This window comes from Otolemur garnettii, unplaced genomic scaffold (genome assembly GCF_000181295.1).
Source record: "Otolemur garnettii isolate 467f Iridium unplaced genomic scaffold, OtoGar3 scaffold00005, whole genome shotgun sequence".
Lineage (NCBI taxonomy): Eukaryota > Metazoa > Chordata > Mammalia > Primates > Galagidae > Otolemur > Otolemur garnettii.
In genome coordinates this window covers 44,043,901-44,066,957 of record NW_003852400.1, presented here as the reverse complement: position 1 = coordinate 44,066,957, position 23,057 = coordinate 44,043,901, and the positions used below count along the sequence as shown (strand labels likewise).

The window sequence follows — 23,057 nt, the reverse complement described above, 5'->3', positions numbered from 1 at the left end:
TGTAAGTGGTGGTGCCCAGAGAAGAGACCAAAGAAGAGATGTTCAGGCCAGGTTTATTGAAAGGGGAGGTGACCTGCCTGAGCATCTGTGCTAGTGGGGCAGTGGAATGGGTAGTTAGAGACCCCTCTTTTATATGGGCCTGTAGGGGATGGGCAAATTACATAGTTTGCCCCCAAAGTTAGAGTCCTCTGGCAAAATTTGGGGGTGGAGTTAACCAGATCCTTTGTGTCATTGTCTTAGGAGGAGGAGGGGAAAGGGTTCATATGTGACTACATTAGGCCTCCTCAAAATGGACACACTTATATCCATGACTAAATCATTACAAAAGTGATCCATGTAGCAAAAACATTTGAACCACCTTAATGTTTTGAAATTTAAAAAAATTAAAAATACATGGAACAATGACCAATGATTGAGATTAGAAAGGTTTCTAAAATTGCAATATTTGAGCAAATTTGTCCACTACACTTTCTCATTTATCTGTATTAATCTTGCTTATACAGTATTCTATTGAGCATTCCTGATAATTATAGAAATTCCTTGGCATTTCTTCCTTCTATCATTAAATGTTATTTTTTTTTTATGTTCTCAGAAGTAGCTGTTCATTCCAACTCTTGCACCCTAAATTGGGTAATGACATATTTCTTTTGTATCTTCCCTTAGTGTTTATGAAATAGAAATGACTGGTGGAAAGTGTTATTTGACTTACTTCCCTATTTATGAAACTTCTTTCAGAGTAAGGAATTATAAGTTCATGGAACAGTACCTGTGTCTCTTTCTTCATGTAACCCTAGGTCCCACGGTCACAGTGGTCCAATCAGACTGAACAGCACAAAACTAGGATGAGAAATAAGAAACTAGGCTGTAGATAAGTACCAACAACATTATGGAAGGCAGAACTGGAGAAAATTCTAGCAGGTGGTATCTTTTCTGGCCAGTACTTTGTGGCTTTTTTGCCCTTGTAAGTTGACCCTCAGGGATGCAGAGCCGAAGATGACTGTGGAAGGACGGCTCCTATAACAAACCACCTTTGGGCAGATTTCCACCAGCCTGGTGTAGACTTTGCTGACCTCTGATGTTATCATCTCCCCCCTTTTCCTAGTCAGGCCTCCTCATATCTGCTGCTTCCCTCTCCCCTCGCTCTCCGTGTGGCTGAAAGTACTGAGATGGCAGAGAATAGGAAATGGGTAGAGATGAGCAGGAACATCCAGTCAAGTTCTTTATCTTGCACCTCCTTGCATCTCTAAGAAAAAAGAATGACATTGCGATTTCATTCCTAAAGAAGTTATAAAAATAGGAGCAAACTGAAGGAGAATTAAAAGTGTTAGAGAAGTTAATGTTGATGCATCTTCCAACGTATCGATAATTACACAGAGAAGATTGAAAAGCAACGTTTATTGTAAAACACTTCAAAGGAACTAGAAAATTACAAGGACTGATATAACAAATACATGTGCTCACTACCCAGCTTTGTAAAATTTAGACATTTTCCTTTAATTGTTTTTCATAAGACTAAAACTTCATTTAGACCTTTGAGAAAGGCCAATGATGAGCAAATCTCTTCCTTGCTTGACATCCAGACCAGCTGAGAAATGATGAAGGATTAGCATGGCGCCCAGCTAATAAGTGAAATTCCCACTGCTGAGCTCTGGTGTAGCCCGACTTACCCTCTAGCACCAGCCTTTCTTTCCCTAGGCAAGCTGGCTTCTAAGGGGAGTGTGGGCTGCCCACACACCTTCTCCTTCCACCCACCAATTAGCTGAGTGTGAAAGGCCAGTCAGTTTAAAAATAGATCAATAGGAGCATTATAGCAACTCAAGCACTCCCACGTGAAGAAAAACATCAGGATTGGGAAGTAAGCATTTTCCTCTAAAAATGGACAAGGTGAAAGCCGCATTTTTATTTTCTTTAGGAACCTATTTTTTCCCCTTGCCTTTCCCCAGTTGAGAAAGAGGTAACCCCTACCCTGATTTTTAAGATCCTTGTATATAACAAGTACTTAGTCACTAGTGTTGTAATCCTAAGTATCAGAATGCTTCCATTTAAGGGAAATTTTGGCTGCCAGTTCTTGAGAATCTTGCCTATAACATCTGTATTTACTTCAATTTCAAGATACTCTCATAGACGAATGGAAAGAATGTAAAAGATGATGCTAGCAGATAGGAATAGCGTCTGGACCCAAGGATGTTACTGCTCAGCTAATGTTCTAAGTGCTAAAAGATCATCATAGTTTTAGCAACAGCAATTATAGCTAAGGAAACAAAATGGAGAGTTATCTCAAAACAGAAAAGAAAACATCAAAAAGTTATCTCTTTCCTCTGAAAAGAAAACAAGCATTCTGCTGACCCTTGGCTTCTGAAATATTTCAACATTCCAGGCTACTGAGACTTTTCTTCATCTCTTATAAACAAACCCCAGCGTCCTTTAAAATGCTTTCTGATTTATTCTCCAAATGTTTCCAGGTGAATAACAGGTTATATTCGTTTGGCTTGTTATTTTCTCTCAAGAAACTGGACAAGTTTTAAGTTAAGCAGAGCTCATGAAGGAAGGGAAATGTTTGGTAGTGAATGATATAATGGAAAATTGCTATAATAAGTAGCTAGGAAGGGAGAGAAATTATACAGAATCATTGTAGTTTAAGTGGCAGTGTGTTATTAGGGGCAGTTCTGAGCCATCCAGAAAAATAGCCTATTACAGAGTATAGGAAAATCAATAATGGCATTGCTGGACAATGAAATTTGTAGTTAAAACCTTCGAGGTGACTCTGAAATGGGAAATTGTTTTCTTATAGATTTTGTTTTTGGTTGAAGTATACTGTTAGAATGTGAATAGTATTTTTTTAGCTTCATGAAGGCCTAATCATTGACCACTTACGTGTTAAACGAGAAAGTATTTAGATAACCATATTCCATCAAAAAGGAATGTTATAAATCTGTATACTTTGCCTCCTGCTTCTGAGAAATATGGCAAATAAAAACATGAAGCCTCAAAGCAACCTAAATCTAATATCCCCTTGGGGTTCACAGCAAAATAAAATGTAGGTAGACCTCGTTTCACATGGTGATTGGATCCTTAAAAAACCTTGCATAAAAATTAAAACATCGTTACAAGTCTAGCCAGACTCTATCTTTGAAAGAATGTTGTAGCTGATTTCAAGTGCCAGTGACAGTTTTTCAATCTGAATAATCACAACCTAACCTAATGGATTTTTTATATGTTGAAATTCACTGAGTGAGGAATACTTATTACATGTGATAGGTGATATCACATTGCATGTGAATGATCACATTTTTTAAAGAAAGCTTTAAACTTTTACTCCTCATATTTCAACAATCTGAATAGATGCTTTGAGGCAATATGTATATTTGAAAACATTATGGCTATTCTTTTCCATTCATTTACATTTCATTTTTTATTACATCTCAGTGTGTTTTCATCAAACAATTTTAGCTCTAGACTTCAAATTGTACAGTCAGGGAAAGAAAGAATGGCTTTTGGCTCTTTTTATACTATTTGGATATTAGGTAACTAAATAAGCTTTTTTTCATGTTTTTAGAATATCATTGGGTCAGTCACTGGCTCAAATCTTACCCAACTACCCTATACACTCTTTCCATGTGGGAGCAGGGAGCTTGAGGCCTTGGGACTACAGGAAGCCTCCTGGATCCTTGAATGTAGCCTTTTGACTGAATCTGAATCATACAGAAAAAATGCTTCTCATAAAGAGACTTGTTCTGTGAAGTTAGAATTCGGTCAAGGGGCTACCTTTGGGGATCGAGAGGACCCCATGTGGCCTTGAGGTTGCAGGTTCCCCACCCCATTTTATCAATTTACACATAATTTCTTCTCTGGGAGATATAGGAGCAAGCAACACACTGCCAGTCGTAATGTTATTTTTATTAGTATGCACAGCAGACAGTTTTGTGGGTCATGAGATCAATGGGATAGCATACAGTGTTAAAGAAATAATTTTCAATTTCCTGATATCTATGAGGGTTACTAAGCATATAAATAAACAAAAAGGAAACAGAGTAACTCACTGTCCCCAGTGAAGCAATGTCAGTATCTGAAGTAGTAATTTGTTTCCCATTAATCCATGTGTGTGTGTGTAGCCTTCAAAACCTCACATCCAAGTTATCAAGAAAAATTAGCCACTTATATAAGAGAATTGACAATGGAATCTCTTAGTGCCGGGAATTTGAAATCGCCAGTTAATGCTACTAGGTAAATTAAAAATTATTGATTTTACAGTGCCTATTACCCTTTTTTTTCCCCTGACTGTCAAAAGTACCCGTTGTATACACTAACGAGAATACTCGTAAAGCTGGCAGTGCCTTACTGTCACACACAGGCACACACGCACACATTACTGAGAAGAAATTATATGTAAATTAATACAATTCATTGGAAAGCTTTTATCAGCAAAACTACCACTGTTATCTGGTTCTTATACATGCAAAGACTCCACATATCCTATTCCCAAGTAAATACTTGAATAGGACGCCACCCTGCTTTGTTTTGGAGTGTGATACCCCTTCCCATATGGAGTGCTCCATGCTGTACAGTCACAAAAATCAATGAGTTCAGCACTCAGGATGCCAGGGCAGCTGGAGAGCAGAGTCTTGCGCTCATGTTGCTTGCACAAACACACGAGTTGTGTTTCCCACAATGGGAGCTGGGGACCCCTGAGGTTCGGCAGCTTTTTTATCCTGCAAAACAGAGATCCAGAAGATGATGCTAACAGGGCGTAGGAGGCTGGGTTCTGAGACGGGTTAAGAACTTCAGAGATCAAGAGGAGGGACAATCTGAGAGTAGCTGGCAAGGCCGGCAATGATTTGTGGTGGGAGGGTAAGGGAAGAGAGCCGATGTCTGCAGATACTACAAAGGAAAATAAACACTGGGAAAGAATAAACTTATGCAGAAAAATTTTAAAGGGGGATTTCTAACAAAGGATGTTCGGGAAACATTCGTTTGGAGTTTAGTATTCTGGGCAGCACTTAGGAGGGGACAAATTATTACAGCCAGAATGACCTTTATACTAAAAGTCCTGATTTTTTATTTATTCCATCCTGCTCCATGTAACAAACTTGTGTTAAACACCTACTACATGCCAAGAATTATGCCCACCAGTCACGGACAGATATACACACACACTCACTTTGAAGTTCAAACGCCATTTGTAATCACGGGAGGGCCACAGGACTTTAAGCACTAAAGTCAAAACAATTCAGTCACTACTGCAAGCTGAAGTTCAAAAGCAGCTTCCCAGGATAAAACTCGGAAAATGCCTGGATCCTGAGGTGTTTATTTGAATTGGCTTTTCTGGACTCTGCTGATGGAGGTAGAGATCTTGCTGACATATTACATCATTTCTGATGAAAGGACTTTGGTGAGATTTATTGAGCCAAATTGTCTTCTTACATAACAGTATAGGGAAATTCCAATTGTTCAAAGAAGATACTGAGTTAAATATGTAGATATCTGATATACATATATTACAGCAAATACGGGTTTCCTGTATTTGAGATTGTGATGTCATTGCCAAGTGCTTATGTTGATTCTGTACTCTTTGATCAAGGCTGTATAATTTTTTGCATTATTGTAAAAATGATCATTTCAGATTTCAAATCAACTGGAATGATGTAGTAGTATAGTTTTTGGACAGACTCAGTTATACTCTGAGTCAGATTTTATCTTTTATAGCAACCATGTACATCAAAATTGAGATTCAACTCCGTTAGCCTATTAAGAATAATTAATTAAAATTTCAGATCCACAGAACTACTATTATAAAGATATTTTGTATTAAGGAAAGGAGCTTCCAATCTTCATTAAGTCTTATGATTAATATGTTTTTCTTACAACCCCCTAGATTGCCCCAAAATAGAATTAAAGAGGATAAAAAGTAAATTTGGAGGTATAGAAAATACTTAATGTATTATGTTATTAGTTATAGTGACCAGATGTGACTTTAGAGGTTCATACCTTTCAAACAGTGATGAATGACCTCTTTCTACCAGGAGGCTTTGGCACAAGAAGTAAGAGCTCCCCAGGAGGTACCAGTGCTGAGTTTGGGGAGGGTAGGGCTCTATGCCTCTGTAGCATGGAGATCACATTGCCTAGGAGTGTTCTCTGATTCTCAGGTGGCTCAGGACCATGATTTAATTAGCACAGCCTGAATATACTATAAAGAGTCACTGCCAGGTCACCCTCTCATTGTAATAGACTTGTAAACCTTGAAGTAGGTTAGAGGGGACTAGGTTGTCATTGAAATGAAAGAAGACCCAACTTCTACTGGCTCAGAGACTGAGCAGGGTCTTAAGGACAAACCCCATCCTGCAGAACTAAGGTAAAAGTCCAGGGGACCTGACTGCCAGGACAGGGATTATCTGCATCTTCCTCCATGGCTGAGGCCCTCATCTTAGATTTCCTTTACATCCAGTTAGATCAAGTTAGAAACTGGCAATGTGTTACAGAAATGAGTCGATAACGCACTACCCTGTCTCCACTGATGTAACACCTCAGTATCACTGTTCAAGATGAAAAGAATCACTGAAACAAGGGAAAAATCTTCTGAAAGAATAGTCAATGCCAGACGATCAATCGACTCTTTGGATTCTACTCATGGAACCCATCTGCTGGTTGACTGAGCATTCTCTGTTGCTACGTGCATAATTGTATTTCTCACAGCAACCACTACCAGGAAGTTATTTGTAAGCTCTTTCTAGATACATGTGTAATAAGCTGAGGCTCACAGAGGGTGATTCACCTGCTGTAGTTTTTGCAGGTAGGTGGTAAGCTCTCTGAGAGCAGGAGCATCATCTTTCAGGGCTATACTTCCAGGGCCTACCAATTATATCCAATCTAGAATAAAGACTTGGCTATATGTGTGGAGTAAATACATAAATGACTCGATAAATAACATAGATGAAAAACTAGGTTTAAATCCCAGTTCCTACATCTCCAAAGATCACCATCTTTCTGTATAACCAAGGAATCTGCTATAAAAACCGTTAATTTCCTATAAATACATAATTAAGTCCTGTCTTAATCTTATATCATCATTTTAATTTTTATATTAAAAGTAATAAAAATCATGTTAAATGCATGATTTCTCCTATTTCCAGGTTGGATAAAAATGTGGAGGAAGTTATGAAAGAAAGAAATAACCTTTTACTATGTTTCCCTTGTCACCACTTATTTGACACCCTCTTGTCTTGGGCTTGTAATTTACAATATTCAGAATTCCATTACCTATTAAATATTCCCATCTAGATATTATAAGATCAGTATTTCTGGACCACCTGGTCAAAGACAACTTCCTCTACTGGGTGTGGTAGCTCAGGGGTAGGCTGAGGCGGGAGGATTGCTTGAGCTCAGGAGTTCGAGGCTTGTCTGAGCTAGAGTGAGACCCCGATTCATGAAAAAAATTAAAAAACCCAGCCGGCACTGCAGCGAGTGCCTATAAGCCTAGCAGCTTTGGAGGCTGAGGCAGCAGGGTGCCCACAGCCTGAGTCTGAGGTTGCAGTGAGCTACACCACCATTGCACTCTGCTCAGGGTATAGGGTGGGAGTCTGTCTCAACAACAACAACAACAACAACAACAACAACAACAACAAAAAAAGAAACAAGGCAACTATGTGCATATGCTTAAAAAAAAAAAAAAAAGACAACTTCCTTCATTAAGAAGCACAGTACAGTGACCCTTGTTGGAAGTAAAAGATGTGCAGAGGCGGTGGCCTTCCTTCAGCCACAGTCAAAGCTCTCTGAAGATGCCTGACTCTGCTGCTTCCATTCAGCTTTTCCTGCCACTCCCACTCTCACATCTCCCAAGATGATTAAGAGTATCATGAGCCAGGAGTACTGTTTGGAACTGAGTTATTATCTTTATTTTTATTTATTGAGCCAACTCAATAGCACTCTAGTTACAGAAAAACTTATGATTGATCACAAAGACCAGTGTTTAAGTCCTGTCTCTGCCATCCATAGCAGCCGACCCTTGGACAAATCACTTAAATTCTCCCAGCTTCAGTTTCCTAAGACACAAAAAGACGGGAATGCCTCCTGCCCTGCCTAACCTCCACAGGTTACTGGATAGTGCAATGCCACTATGAGTGCGAAAAGGCTGGGGAGCAGAAAACACTGCAGAACTTCCTTCCCCCTCTCTTTCTCTCATTTAGTTGTCTTGCACATCAGGTTCCACTCTAGGGCATAGAAATTGCACACAGTGATTTCTGTTCTGAGAGACACCCTTCAATATCAACAATCCCATCTTCCTCTTCGGTGGATAACCTTTGGGTATACAATACATATAACCATATTTGAAAGGGAACACCCTTTTCATTTCTTTTCTACCTAAACATACGTGTTCTAGCCAAAGTTCCTCCCAGAGCTGGATCTGGAGCCCGTAGCTGTGACTTCTCTCCTTCTCTGATTCCCAAAATCCCACCGGCCCTCTGCCAGTGCAGAAATCCTCCTCCCCCAGTTTTCCTCTCAGGAGATGGAATTACACAGAAGTGGTCTCTCTTCTAGCCCCCTCCCACATCACCTTTCACTAGCTGCTTTAGGGCTAAGATACAAACATTGAAATCAATGTGAAAAATGGAGAGTACGTCCCAAGCTTCCTCCTCCTCCCCTTCAGAAAGGTGATAATAATGATGTTTAATTGTAGAGCTGCCGACAAATTAAATAAGAGTAACACGTAGTAAGCACACAATATAGTTCTTATTAGTAAGGGGGGAAAACCTTTTTGTTGCTAGTACATGTGAAATCAGAATTTACTTTTGACATCTGACTATTGTGTATGTTTATGTCCTGTCATTTTTTATTATTTTCCCTATATTGCTCCTTAAATCATCTCAGTGTTTGCTTCTGGGTTGTGACTATATACACTTATTTTGCTTTACTTCGGGTACATAAAATTCCGAGACAAATTGGCATAACAAAATGAACGCAGAACAAAAAGTTATGTGAAGCTGCTTTTATTGTTTACGCACTCCTTTAAATCAAAAGAACAAGATGTAAACTCTGTTTTTTTATGTCATCTCCTGTGCTTCAGTCTCCTTGGTGCCTCAGAAAACATGAAAGAGGTTGATTTACAATCACTTCAGGCAAAGTGCCTGTTGAATTCTAAGGACAGGAAATGAAAAAAAAATGCAGCACACACCCCCGGACATTCCACACAACATGGAGAGTAAATAAACAGGCCCCCAAAGGAAACCCAAAGTTCTTGGTCTTCTGTTAAGGGGTACTGTGAATGGCTTTGGGGAGCAAGTATATTAAAGATGATGACATGATGGAAAAAGATCTCTCAAGGGGTGAAATTGACCTTGATTAAAAAGAATCCCTTTCTACTTTTGTCTAAAGCAGCAGTTCTCAACCTGTGGGGCGCAACCCACAGGAACTGTATTAAAGGGACACGGCATTAGGAAGGTTGAGAACCACTGGTCTAAAGCATGGTGAGTACTTTTAATGTAGGTAAATTCCATTACCTGCATTGACATTATGAAAAAGAAGGTACCATGTTATAAACCTGTGCTTCTCAAACCTTAGTTGAATATGACTCATCTGGGGATCTTGTTGAGCTGTGGGTACTGATTCAGGAAACCTGAGCAAGGTCTGGGATTCACCATTCCGCACACACTCACAGGTGATATAGATGATGCTGGTTGGCCCATATTTGGTTTTCAGTCACCTTTTTCAACAGAATAATCAGTGATATTGCTTTGGTCTTCAGATTTTTCTTTTTTTTTTGAGATAGAGTCTCACTCTGTTGCCCTTGGTAGAGTGCCCTGTTGTCTTAACTCACAGCAACCTCAAACTCCTGGGTTCAAGTGATCCCCTTGCCTCACCTCCAAGTAGCTGGGACTACAGGTGTCCACCACAATGCCAAGCTATTTTTTCTATTTTTAGTAGAAACGGGAGTCTCACTCTTGTGCAGGCTGGTCTTCAACTCCTGAGCTCAAGTAATCCACCCACCTCAGCTTCCCCCCAGCCTGGTCTTTAGATGTTGAACATGGGTTTTCAATTGTAGGAAATTCTGACCCCATGGGAATTTGACAATTCATGGTGTGCTACTGGCTTCTTATGGGTAGGGGCCAGGGATACTGTGAAATCCCCTCCAGAGCAAGGGATAGCCCTCATAACAAAGACGTTTCTGATCCAAAATGTTAATAGTGCCAAAGATGAGATTCTGTGCTATAGAAGTACTCTTCGGGCATTTCTTATATCAAAAAGAGTGATGAAACAGTTCAAAAACTAAATGAGTAAGAGGGAAGGAGGGAGGGGGTGGGGGGTTATGGTGTGGACACACCTTCTGGGGGCAGGACACAATTATAAGATGGACTTTACCTAACAAATGCATGTGTCAATTAACAATGGTGATAAGTTCTAAGATGTGTCTTGTTGGGTGATTTTATCATTGCATGAACACCGTGGAGTATATTTACACAAACCTAGATGGCATAGCCTACTACACACCCAAGCTATACGGTGTAGGCTATAAACCTGTACAAGATATTAGTGTACTGGATACTGTAGGCAGTGAGAAAAGTACAATGAAAATATGATATTATAATCTTTTTTTTTGAGACAGTCTCACCATGTCACCCTCAGTAGAGTGCTGTGGTGTCACCGCTCATAGAAACCTCAAACTACTGGGTTTAAGTGAGTCTCTTGACTCAACCTCCCAAGTATCTGGGACTCCAGGCACCCACCACAATGCTCGGTTATTTTTTTGTTGTTGTTGCAGTTGTCATTCTTGTCTAGCTAGCCCCAGGCCGGGCTCAAACCCACCAGCCTCGGTGCATGTGGCTGGTGCCGTTACTTGGCACTGTGCTACAGGTGCCAAGCCAATATTATAATCTTAGGGGACCCCACTGTTGAATATGCAGCCCATCGTAGACCAAAACATTGTTATGCATGACTATATTTAGTTTTCAGTAAAGAATAAGCAGTGTTTAAAACTGTCTTCAAATACATGAAAGATGATTATGCGGAAGATGGTAACCAGCTGTTCTCCATCACCCTTGAAGAATGAGCAGGAAATGTACATAAAAGGACCTGTGCTATCCATCCATTCTTTTTTGCGCCTTCACACCAGCCAAGCAAATCTCTTCATAATCTTGCAACCTTATTTGTCCCGTCTGCATCTTATTCCTTGCAGAGACCCTCTAAAATCCTGGGCACACATTGTCTTCTCACTGCCAAATCTCTTCCCCTTAAAAATGTCTATCTCCATAAATTCTTCCCTAACTAAGATGAAATAGTTCCCAGTTGATCACTGACTACATCCTCCTTCAGCGTATTCTCTCCCTATACAAATGTCTTATTGGTCAGATGTGTATAAGGAGCTGTGCTACAATTTGATAAGGGATACGAGAGGTGAATAAGCAAGTCTCTGATTTTAAGCATTTTGCAACCAAGGGGAAAAATATCTCACACAGATAACTACCCTATAGATAGTGTTTAGTAATTACCTCTATGAGATTTGTCTTAAAAAATAAAAAAGAAGGTTTTAGGAGTTGAAGAGATTACTTCTAGGTAGGGGAGATGGAGAAAGAATTTATACACATACATACACAAGTATATTCATTGCTTGTTTCCTTGTAGAATAAATGTTTCTTAATTTAAATTGCAATACTGTGCATCCAATGAAGACTTAATATTGCTGCCAACCTGTAAAGATTTGAATTTGAGTAGTCTGGATTGAGACTATATTGGAAAGTGTAGAGGAGTAAGGATTAAGAGATTGGAGATTTAACCCACTTAGAATCTATAAGACTAGGGTCCATGTGGCCATATTGTGGCCTATACAAAGGAGGCTGAGTTTAACCTCCTCTGGATCTACCAGACGATGCTCTGGGATTTTATAATGCAGTGTTCTCTGGGAAGAATTGAGTTACATCTAGGAGGAAAACATTTTGGAACTTCACAAGTCAACTTCAAAAACCAATACCAGGGAAGGAATCTCTTACCATCCATTTGAGGGAATAATTCCAGAATTTCTGTTGGAGACAATTTCATTTACTGAAAGTTTCCAAAACCTGGGCTTACAAAGAAATTGAAACAATTAACTCTCACTGAACATGCAGTATGTGCCAGGCATTATCTGATTTAATCTCGACAGGAACCTTTGAGATTGTCGCCAAAATGACATCGTAAGGAGCCCTCAGTGTATAGGCATAAGCATCCACCCAATGCTTAGAAAGGGAAGCACAGTAAATCTCAGGCCAGTGTACAAAGCCATCTCTGGGTGGAGATGATCAGCTTGCTTTTCCCTTTGGAAACAGCAAAGAAAAAATGTCTTCTCATGGGGCTTTAAATGATGATATCCACATCCTCTGTAGTTGAAATGAGAAAATGAGGCTGTTTATAGTTCACTGGTGGCCACAGTTTGCTGTGGGGCTCACTACTGGAAAACTGTCTGCTACCCTATTAGTCATGTATTAGCATGAGTTTCCGCCAGCTCTTTGCTGCACATTCTGAAATCTTTAGTTCTGGGAAAGATACAAATACTAAATTACTGTGGAGTTGTGTTTGAATGTTAGCACTTGTGTTCTTTAAAGCCACTGTGTTAATACAGTTAATACTGGAGACCCTCTTTGACGTTCTCATTCTTTGAGCTTCATTGCTTTTCTTTATATAATACCACAGCTTTCAATAATTAACTTAAGAATTCCTTTCATAATTCAAAACATGGTGGAATCTTAGTTAACTTTGTGTAACTGGCCTTTGCTTTGTTTTCCCTCCTAAAGTTGTGCTGAGCTTCTGCGTATCATTCAACGTTGACGTGAAAAATTCGATGACATTCAGCGGCCCAGTGGAGGACATGTTTGGATATACTGTTCAACAATATGAAAATGAAGAGGGAAAATGGTGAGCCACTGGGTTTTGTTCTGTTGTTTAGTTATTGTACACGGTAGTGGGAAATACCATTTGACTACAGTTTTTTCTGTGAATGAAACTACAACAGAATGAATCATTTGTGGTTGAAAATGCAGTCTAATCATTTGGAAATGGAAACAGACTTAAAGTAGAAAAAAATTGGCAATGTTAGAAGTGGTGAGTGATTTCTGCTGAAGCCTGGATTGACCTCAGAGAAGGTTCTTTCCAAAATAGTCATTATTTGGTAATTATATTATTTTGGTATGAGTTCTTTAATTGTCCTCATTTTAGAGTAGCTGAAATATACAAGGCTGAAACTTAGCAGGAAGAATTTGGAGGCCAATGAGATGGTTCCTTGAAAGGGTTAATATCACTTCCATTATTTGGGGCTTATATTTTGGGCTTTCCTTCTCTACTGAGTGTGGTCTAGTGTTCATGATGAACCTCGTTGAATTTCTTTTATATACTCTTTAACCCTTTAAGATTGGTTAAGGTCATTGTAGTTATGATTTTTAAATCATATTTAACTAGTTGAAAATTATACAAACTGAGTATTAGAACGATTTTGCATTATATTGTAACATAATTTTTAGGAAATGGGATTTTTTAATTGTATGTTATAGAAGAAAGAACAAGAGGTAGTTAAACTTTACTTCAATTTAATAGCTTAAGGAAAATGAGTCTATTTTCCTAATAAATATAATAATAAAAAACAAAAAGAGATTTATGTTTACTTGAATAACAGAGATTTATCAGGCCTTTGAATTATTTTACAAGTAAAGAAGTGACTTCCCCATATTTCATTTTATCCTTTTGATTTGGCTAATTTGATAATAATTCTCTAAGATTATCAAAAGTAATGATTTGAGTTCTCACATTTTCTAAGTACAAATATTGTGTGCTAGGTGTAAACTAGAACGTATGCAGGTAATTCACTCTTTTCCTCTCCTTAAAAATATTTCAGATAAGAAATCTAATAATGGATTATGAGTTTTTAAATCCTCTGTCCTTATCTCCTGTACTGTCCATCCACTCCACCCCTCAGCTTTTAAGGTTAAATGGGTAAAGTCCTCCCTTTAGACAATAATTTTATTCTTTTAGGAATTATACCTGCCACTCAGGGAGCTCTATCTCTGGAAGAATAATGGTGTGGACCAATTGGTCAGGCTTCTTTTTGTGCATAAGCTATAATAAATCAAAATACACTATGTGTTTTTCTTTAAAAACTTAACTTTTTATTTTAAACACATACAAAAGTTAATTTTTACTTATTATTAGTAGTCCCGTAAGTGTTAAAGAGAAATACACTAAATCTCACACTTGCAGACAAACCATCTTCAGAATGAAGTGTCTTTTTAAAGGATGGTCAAATAATAAAATATTTTATGAAATTTCACTTTCTGATATGAGGAAAACCTGTAAGTTTCCTCTCTCATCTACTCCTGTCTCTGCTTTTAGAACAATCTGGTATCAGCAGCCCATAATTATCTGAATGGACTTTAGTGTAAAGAGGGTTCATATTTCTTCCTAGGAGCATCAGTTCACCCCTTTATTCTCTTTAGTCTTTGTTTCTCATAATACGAGTCTGTTCTGTTGTGACATTTCCACTTTCGTATTTCTCCAATCCTCTCTTTCAAAGAACCAGAAGGCACAGGAATGGGAAATCAGGCCTATTCTGAATAGGTCTCAATGTCATGATGAATATCCTTCCCAAGTTGTCTTTATAAAAGGTGAAGATACAGATGAGAAAAAGAAAGATAGTCAGGTCACCATTAAGCAAGAGTCAAGAGGTGGAGCTTGGACAGTAAGAACAGGGCTGCAATGAATGAATCTGTACCAAATAGAACTTTGGGCAGACCATTCAGAATTCTATGTACATTTGTAAAATAATCTTCATAATAAGACTTTAACCTCTTTGAGATCAGAGACCACACTTTGTATATCTTGCTTCAACCCATGAAATCTAGCTTAGTTGTTACTACAAATGTTTATAGGTAGGTTAAACTTTTTTCTTTAGCCATAGCATATGTATCAAGCAATAACTGTTATGAAACAAATACAAAAGCTTTAATCTAACAAAGGACATATATGAAATAATTAGGAATAAAAAGCAGTGCCAAGAAATGTGAAATAGACTATAAATTAATGGGAGTTTGAAGCAGGATGAGATGACTTAGGTTCTTGAGATGAATCTTGAAGGATTTGACCTTTACTAAGGGGAAAAATATGTCACTCCATGCTGGAAAGCCACATGAGGAAAGGCGTATGTATACTTGAGAAAAAGGGAATGTGTTGATGAATAAATGGGTCTGATATGGGATGGTTGAAGAAGGAAGAATAATGGAAGGCCGGTAAGAGCAAAACAAAGGAGCATTGAGAAGCATTGACATTGAGAAGCCCTTGGAGGTGGTTGTTCTGTAAAAGTTAGTTTGGGAATTACGTATAGATTGGATTGGATAAAGGAGTGACTGGAATTAGGAAATATATAGGCAAGCAAGAATTTTCATCTAGTACTTAAGGGATGAGGCCCAGGCTTGATTAGAGACAGGTGGAATAAAGGAAAGGTATACCCAGAGTGAATTCAGATGAATCATTAAGTTTTAGTGGAAGTTTGGATATGGCAGATGAAGGTGTAGGAGAGGTCAGCTAGATTCTAAAATTTCTGAACTGGCTCATTGGGAAATGGGTAGTCATTTACAGAGAAAGGAAAAACTGGGAAGGAAAAAGATGAGTCTGTTTTTAAACAGCTCGAGTAGCAGGTAATATCTAGGTATTTGGAAACCTCAAACTGGAAGACAGATGAGAGGGAGACGCTAATTTGGGGAAAATGCCTACAGAGGAAAGAGCACTTTGAGTGTCCACTTGCAGCCCTGGGCACCGTCCCCCCCATCTGGCACGGAGCCGTCCATATAATGCACACTCAATGATTATTTGTTGCTAAATGGCATTCTAACTGAACACTCTGTGACCATCAATGAAAAAACAGCCATATAAAAATAAAGTTAAAATTTACTCTCCTAGGGAAATACACCTGCTTATGGCCAGAGCTGAAAATAGATCTTAAGTCTCTCCATCCCAGCCTTTGTGTCTTTTTCTTTATTAGAACTACATTAAAAAGCAAATGTTGATTAATTCTGTTCCAGACTTTACATATGTATGTTAATATGTCTATAGAGTTTCTGAGTATTTGCATGTAGATGATTTCAGACACCTTGATTCCATTTTGACTTTCCATATTTACCATCATTGTATGGAAAATTTGTGAAAAATCAGAGCAACCAAAAAGATAAGGCCAACTTAATTTAAAAGTAAGCAAACAACAACAAATACGTAAATTTTCAAACCTTTAAAGATGGTATGGTAGCAGCCTATTGTTCTAAAGAGATCCAGACACTGCTAATGCAAAATAAATTACAGAATATGTTTGGGTATTCTGTAAGTGTTTATAAAACCAGATAGAATGCAGACCGACTTTTGAGATAGCCACTGAGAAATAATTCATATTTTAGGGAACACGGGTTTTGTTATTTAATTATCTCCAGGGGTGAGCACCTTCATAAATCATATTTACGGCTTCTGTTTTGTAAGTTCATCCACCTCAGATTTTAAAAATTAAAAAAGAAATCTCCCTACACATCTTACATACCTCTTGCCTCAAGAAGGAGCACTTGTTGGCCCATTACACGTGCAGTCTATGTATTTGAAAAACATCGCTTTAATTCTTTCACAGCAATTTAGAGTTAAAAGCAAAGGCAGCCTTATGTCCCCTTTACCTTTCAGAAGTTTACTGTAAAGTATAATTAATTTTACATCTTTGGCTCAGAAGGCACATGCTTTCTCAGTAGCAGAACGCATTGTGCCTCTGATTAAAATCAGCCGTTGTTCATTATGGCTGGCATGAGCCGCAGCATCCAAGTAATTGCAATGCAGTTCAGAAGAACGTAGAAGGAACCTAATTGGCTTAATAATTTTGCTTTGAAGAGAAGAAATTTAAACATGCTCAGCATTGCGCAAAACTTCCAGATTTCCAGACGTAGCGGTGCTCATCAGCATGGCCAGTTCTTGGCCAAATGGGAAAATAGGAGATGCTGGTTTGGGGCTTTGCCTTCTTTTTTCTGCCTTTGCTTCAATCCTTCCAGCACGTGTGACCATCTTTTTACTTCCTCTTGGGGCCTTCAGTGACTTCAGTGGGTCTTCTTTCTCAAAGCAGATTTTCAGAGTACAGATCCCTCCCTAAGCAACCCTCAAGACAATGTAGGGTCTCAAAATATGTTGACCTCACGCCTCTTCCCTACAGGATCCTGCCTTATGCCAGGTGGGGCTTCCAGTGGGCTCATAGGATGATGCCCTATTTCTATTATGTATGTGTTTTAAATAAAACCTATTCAAGCCTGGAGGGGAAAGACATTGTAAAGGTTCTATAACTTTCAGTTTCTGTTATAGATTTTCATGTGTTTATTTTACATTGCCTTTTGAAGTTCAATTTTTTTCTTTGCCACACTTGTTATTTCTTTGGCTCACCTCGTTCTCACCCCTTTACCTTTCCTGACCAAGAGCACTACAGCCAATGGGGTCACTGTGTACATTTCACTCTCTGAGGTGACCAAATGCTTACTTCATTTTTTTAAAGTTAAATTGGCTGGCAGGGGGTGCTTGGTACTCTGAGATTGACTTCAATTTGGCCTATGTATTAGATATTAAGAACGAGTTAAATGAAAAAAGGTGTTAATGAAATAATGTGCATATAAGACACTTTTCTCTGGGAATCTTTCTTTTATAAGAGAAAAAAGCATAAATATGAAGTAGAGACATCGGATACCAACTATGCTTCAAATAAATATAATAATGGGTATAATAACAAGAATGACTGCTGTGAAGAGCAGAAATTTCTGTTTACTAAATTTTATTGTAATTACTGTTTTTTTCTGGAGAAAAGATGCTTCTCTCACTTCAGTGGTCCTTGAGTCCATCAGGTGTTTGTCTAGAGATCATTAAGGACACCCAAAACATTCTTTAATCCTCTTAATCTGCACATAAATCATTGGAAAATTCCATATATAAAAAGCAAAATCAATAGAAATAAAATGTAATAGGTTCAAACCAACTTGCAATATAGTTTAGAATAGTAATACCCATAGTTTTGGAAACAATGTGCCTTGAGTCTTCACATTGACCCTGTGGTCTGGGTGGATATCATTATTATCATCTTTATTTTTAGACAGGAAACTGAGACTTGCAAACTGAATGGCCAGAGGTTTAATATAGCAAGCACGTGACAGGGCTGCGATGTGGAACACCAGTCTTCCGACTTCTCAGCCATTTCCCTCCTCTCACAACAAAAATCTAGAACCTTGACCTGGGGAAATGCCTGCTGTGTCACCCAAAGTCATGTATGGCATCTGCTTAAGCAAAATATCCAGCCTCTAAAATGGAAAAAAGATTTTACAATTCAGACCTCTTAGCAGGTCACATAAATCTGAAATCCCCAACTTTGCCTTCTTCACATTCTTAGAGTATTTGGTACAATCATTAATTAATTCATTCAGTAAACATTTACTGCATATCTATTTTGTGCCTGGGGGTTATAAGCACTAAAGACATGTGAGTGAACAAAGGAGAAAAACAATCCCTGCTATGGTGGAGCTTGTATTCTACTGGGGAGTAGAGAACATAAAATAAATGATAGACTTAATGAACAGGTTTTAGCATATGCCAGGATATGATCAGTGCTGTGAAAAAAATCTGAGCAAGATGATGGAATTGAGAATGCTGGAGATTCCTGAGATTTCATCACTGATACTTTTCTAGGAGGTTGTTATTTTTATGCAGCTTAAGATGAGTGAGACTTACTCAGGACTAACCTGGTAACATATATGTACTTTCAAGCTTCTTGTTGAGAGTTGTATGCTTGTTGTTAGAACAGTCAGAGCCTAGGAAAATACACAAAATTAGCAATCCTATGGTCTGCTAATCTACAATTTACCATTGGTGCCAACTCCCCAACTCCCCGTCTCAATCCTGGGCTACTGTGTTCTACCATTTTCCAAGCTTTCACACCTCAGTCTTTCATTGTCCCGGAATATATAATAATCATGGGATTGCTGTACCAGGTCAGTTTCTAATTATCACCCTACTGGGAGTGCTTTCTATTGTGCTCGAGAATCAAACATAAACTCCAGACCTTTTCCTTCGACGTCAACTGCTTTCCAATCTCAACCTTCCACTGTAAGGTCAGGTGGAACCTTAGCCCTGTGTTCTGGCCACCCCCACTTCCACACTTCCTTGGCATCTTCCACTCTCAGTGTTCATTCTCCTGTCTCCATGCTTTTTCCTGGGCTATCCACAATCTCCTTTTCCTTCTGCTTTGTAATTCACAATAGCTTTACTATCAGCATGCTGTTGAGGACTGCCTTTTCATAGATAATACTAGATAAATCCTGGATTCAATGGGTGGAAAAATAGAATCCACCTCCTGAAACAGTGAGGTTCAAAGCCATGTCACAGAAGCATACACAGTTCTACCCATCTATACTTGCAAACCTCCCCATACTGGGCCATCCAGAGCCCAGCCTAGAGAATGGGGGGCCTTCTCCATGTCTAAGACAAAGCCGTCCTTATGGAGCCATCTGTCTACCTGCTCAGGAATTCTACCCCCTCTCCTGCGACATTGGCTTTTCTCCTCTTACTTGTTCTTTTTTTACCATTATTTAACCACGTGCAGGTTGCCTCCATTACAAATTTAAACTCAACTCAAACTGTTTATGATTTGTCATTGCCTTGGGGAAAAAGGCAATGACACGTTCATCAATATGGCCCCATCGCCCTCATTTTTAGCCAAGTCACTTGAAACGAAGCCTACTCACGGCTACCATTCTCAGCTCTGATTCTCTAAATTATTTCCCTTTTTGCCCTGATTTCCTCTGGCATTCTGGTCATTCTTTCTTAGTTTTCTTCCTTTGCTCATTAAAATTTTAAGTGTTATTTTTCCCCAGACTCCAGCATTCAGCTTTCTTCTTACTCTGTACGCTTTCTAGGCGGTACTATTTAATGTTAGGGCCTCAGCCGTGCTCATAACATGGTTGTCTATAGCCATATAGTTCCCAAAATGTTCCCAGAAGGACTGAGCTCATTAGCCTGCATCAGTCACCCAGTATCCACGGGAACTCCACTGGCCTCTCTTCCTTCCCTCTGTCGTTTTCCCCAATGTTGCTCTTGTACATACTTGGAACTGCCTGCCAAAAGCTACCCGTCCCAAGTTTTTATTTTGGATATTCTTTTAGGGGAGCTCCAACGAAGATACCTTATATCCTAAATATGTATAGAGTCGTTTCTTTTGTTTCTTCTACTTCGTGATTCAAATCTCATCTGGATTACTTCAGGAACTCTTACCTTATCCCTGACTCTAATTTTGCGCTGCTCCAACATATTCGTGACGCTTCAAGCGAATAAGCTTTATAAATCAAAGACGCAACCATGTCGCACTGCACCCCTCCGTGAAAGCTTCAGTGGTTCTCTTCTTGCCCTTCCATAAATCCACAGTTCTCAAGGTGGACTCTGAGAACATCGTGATTTAAACCCTCCAGCCTCGACTTCTGCTTCAGCCACACTGAGCTACCTGCGCTTATCAGAGGAGTGCTGTTCTTTTCCTGTTTCTGAAACTTTGCTGAAGTTGCACCAAGCTCAGACCTACGCAGTGTTGCAATAATACATTTCTGGTTTTGTTTTTACCTCTAAGTTTTAAGCAACCTAAAAAACTGTGTTTTATGTTTTTTATATTATTATTATATCCTTAGGATTTGGTATAAATGCCCAGCTTGTAGAGTGTTCTCCATAACATTTATTCATGTATCTAGCCTTATGTTAAATGCTTTCATTAATAATGGGCTCACTTCTTTTCTCAAAACTATTTTTAACTATAAAACTAATGTACTCAGTCACATTATAAAAATTTTTGAAATTATTGAGGAAAAATGATCATTATTTCCTTAATATAATTTGTTATATTTTTTGATGTATTCCTTTTTAGTATGTTTTCCATAGATGTTACTTGTACAATCGTCTGAAAAAAAGATATAACAATGATAAAAAAACTAACATTTAAATAGCACTTACTATGAGCCAAATACTGTTCTAAGCATTTTACACACATTTTTGTACATTAAAACAATTAATTTTCTTATTTTCTTGTTTCTTTTATTTTCAAATTAATATGAGGGAATAAATGTGTAGGTTCTGCTGTTTTCAGCTCTAAGGTAAAGTTCAAGTTGTAGTTGAGCCGTTCACTCAGGGGTCGTGCTGAGCACACCCACACTGTACATATCAGGTGACATCCTGTGAGATATACATTCTTACATCTCCATTTTATAGATGAAGAAACTAAGGCAAGGCAATTGGATTATTCTAAACCATTGACTAAGTAAATGGTGAAGCCATGATTTGAATTCATGAAGTCTGAGGTCTGGCACCAAATTTTATGCTACATTTCATGAAAAGGGTTAAATTACTTCGTATATGAAAAACACTTAGAATAACGTCTGGCACGTGGTTTAAATTCAATGAATGCTAGCTCTCATTATCATTGCTATTGTAATGGAAATAGTACAGTAATTTGGTATCTTTCACTTTTCTTTTTGAGACAGAGTCTTACTCTGTTGTTGCCCAGGCTAGAGTGCCATGGTATCAGCCTGGCTCACACCTACTTCAATACAACACCCAGCTAATTTCTTTTTTCCTTTTTTTTTTTTTTTTTTTTGAGACACAGTCTCACTATGTCACCCTTGGTAGAGTGCCAATGCTATCACAGCTCACAGCAACCTCAAACTCTTGGGTTTAAGCGGTTCTCTGGCCTCAGCCTCTGGGCAGCTGGGACTACAGGTGCCTGCCACAACACCCTGCTATCCTTTGGTTGTAGTTGTCATTGTTGTTCAGCCCTGGGTCAGGCTCAAACCCACCAGATTTGGTGCTTGAGGCCAGCGCCCTACTCACTGAGCTACAGGCACTGAGCCTTTTTTTTTTTTTAGTAGAAATGAGCTCTCTCTTTTGCTCAGGTTGCATCATTTTTCCACTTTAAATTAGATCAGAAGTTTTCACCAAATTAGGTGGGTTTTCACTTTGAATTAGGACATAAATATTTTTTCCTTCTACCATGCAAGCTTACAAACTATTGTTTTTATGACTTTACAATATTCCATAGAATGACCCTGCAATAATTACCCACTTTCTGTTCACCCTATTTTTTAATGTATATAACACTATGAACATTATCTTTATCTAGTAAGCTTTTTCTCCCTTATTTCACTTTTAAAGGATGGATTCCCAGAACTAAGAGTTATGTATTAAAGGGTTAGAAAATGTTTATAGTTCTTTATGGACTTCAGTAATAGCTCCAAAGGCATTATATTATACCTATGTTTTAGGAAGTCTGTTCAACTACTTGATATTTATAATTATTATAAAATTTGTTTCAATACTAGCTTACCAGAAATTCTACACAAAATAAATCTTATCCTTTTCCAATATGACTTTCAAATATTTCATATTCTAAAAATGAATGCCCAACCTATATGAACCTCACTCCAACTTCTCACCCCGCCTCAGATGTTCTTTTTCCATGCTAAATACTCCCAGCTTTCCTTTGGCCATCTTTCTTCTGACCAAACTACCAGACCCTTAGACATCTGATTTATGGTATCCAAAATGCATTCCATTGTGCTTGTGCCCCTCTTCATTTGGAGATTGCAGACATGGCCTGACCAGTGGAGAGCAGAGAGGGGCTCTCACTTTCCTTGACTGGGGCATCTATTTCCAGCAATGCAGCCTAAGGTCACATTAGCATTTTTGGCACTAACATGTGCCGTTGGTCCATGATTAGGTGCTATCTACTAAATCCCTCATGCCTTTTTTACATGAAGTCCCATTAAGTGAGGTTTCCCACATCCTGTCCTGATATAAATAACAGTATGTAGTTGGGTAAAGTTATTTATATAGGCTCTTATTGAACTTCAGTTTATTTGTGTTTATTGCCACAGTATATGGAGATATATCTGAATACACAAATATGCATATTGATGTACTTAGTGAGTATTCTTATGCTTCCTGTCTCTTTTCTAAAGCCATTAATAAAGTTTTAATCTAGCACAATCCCCAGTGCAGAGGTCTACGGTATATAATGA

General features: G+C 38.5%; 1 protein-coding gene across 2 annotated transcripts in view; it reads left to right on the top strand.

The window, feature by feature from the left end:
- ITGA1 (integrin subunit alpha 1) overlaps window positions 1-23,057 on the top strand; it is a 152,307-nt gene that overhangs the window by 48,087 nt on the left and 81,163 nt on the right. For both annotated transcript variants that reach the window (XM_003782781.3, XM_023519067.1), the window contains exon 2: window positions 12,756-12,876. In XM_003782781.3, the coding sequence (XP_003782829.1) occupies window positions 12,756-12,876 (121 nt within the window). The remainder of the gene's footprint in view (window positions 1-12,755; window positions 12,877-23,057) is intronic.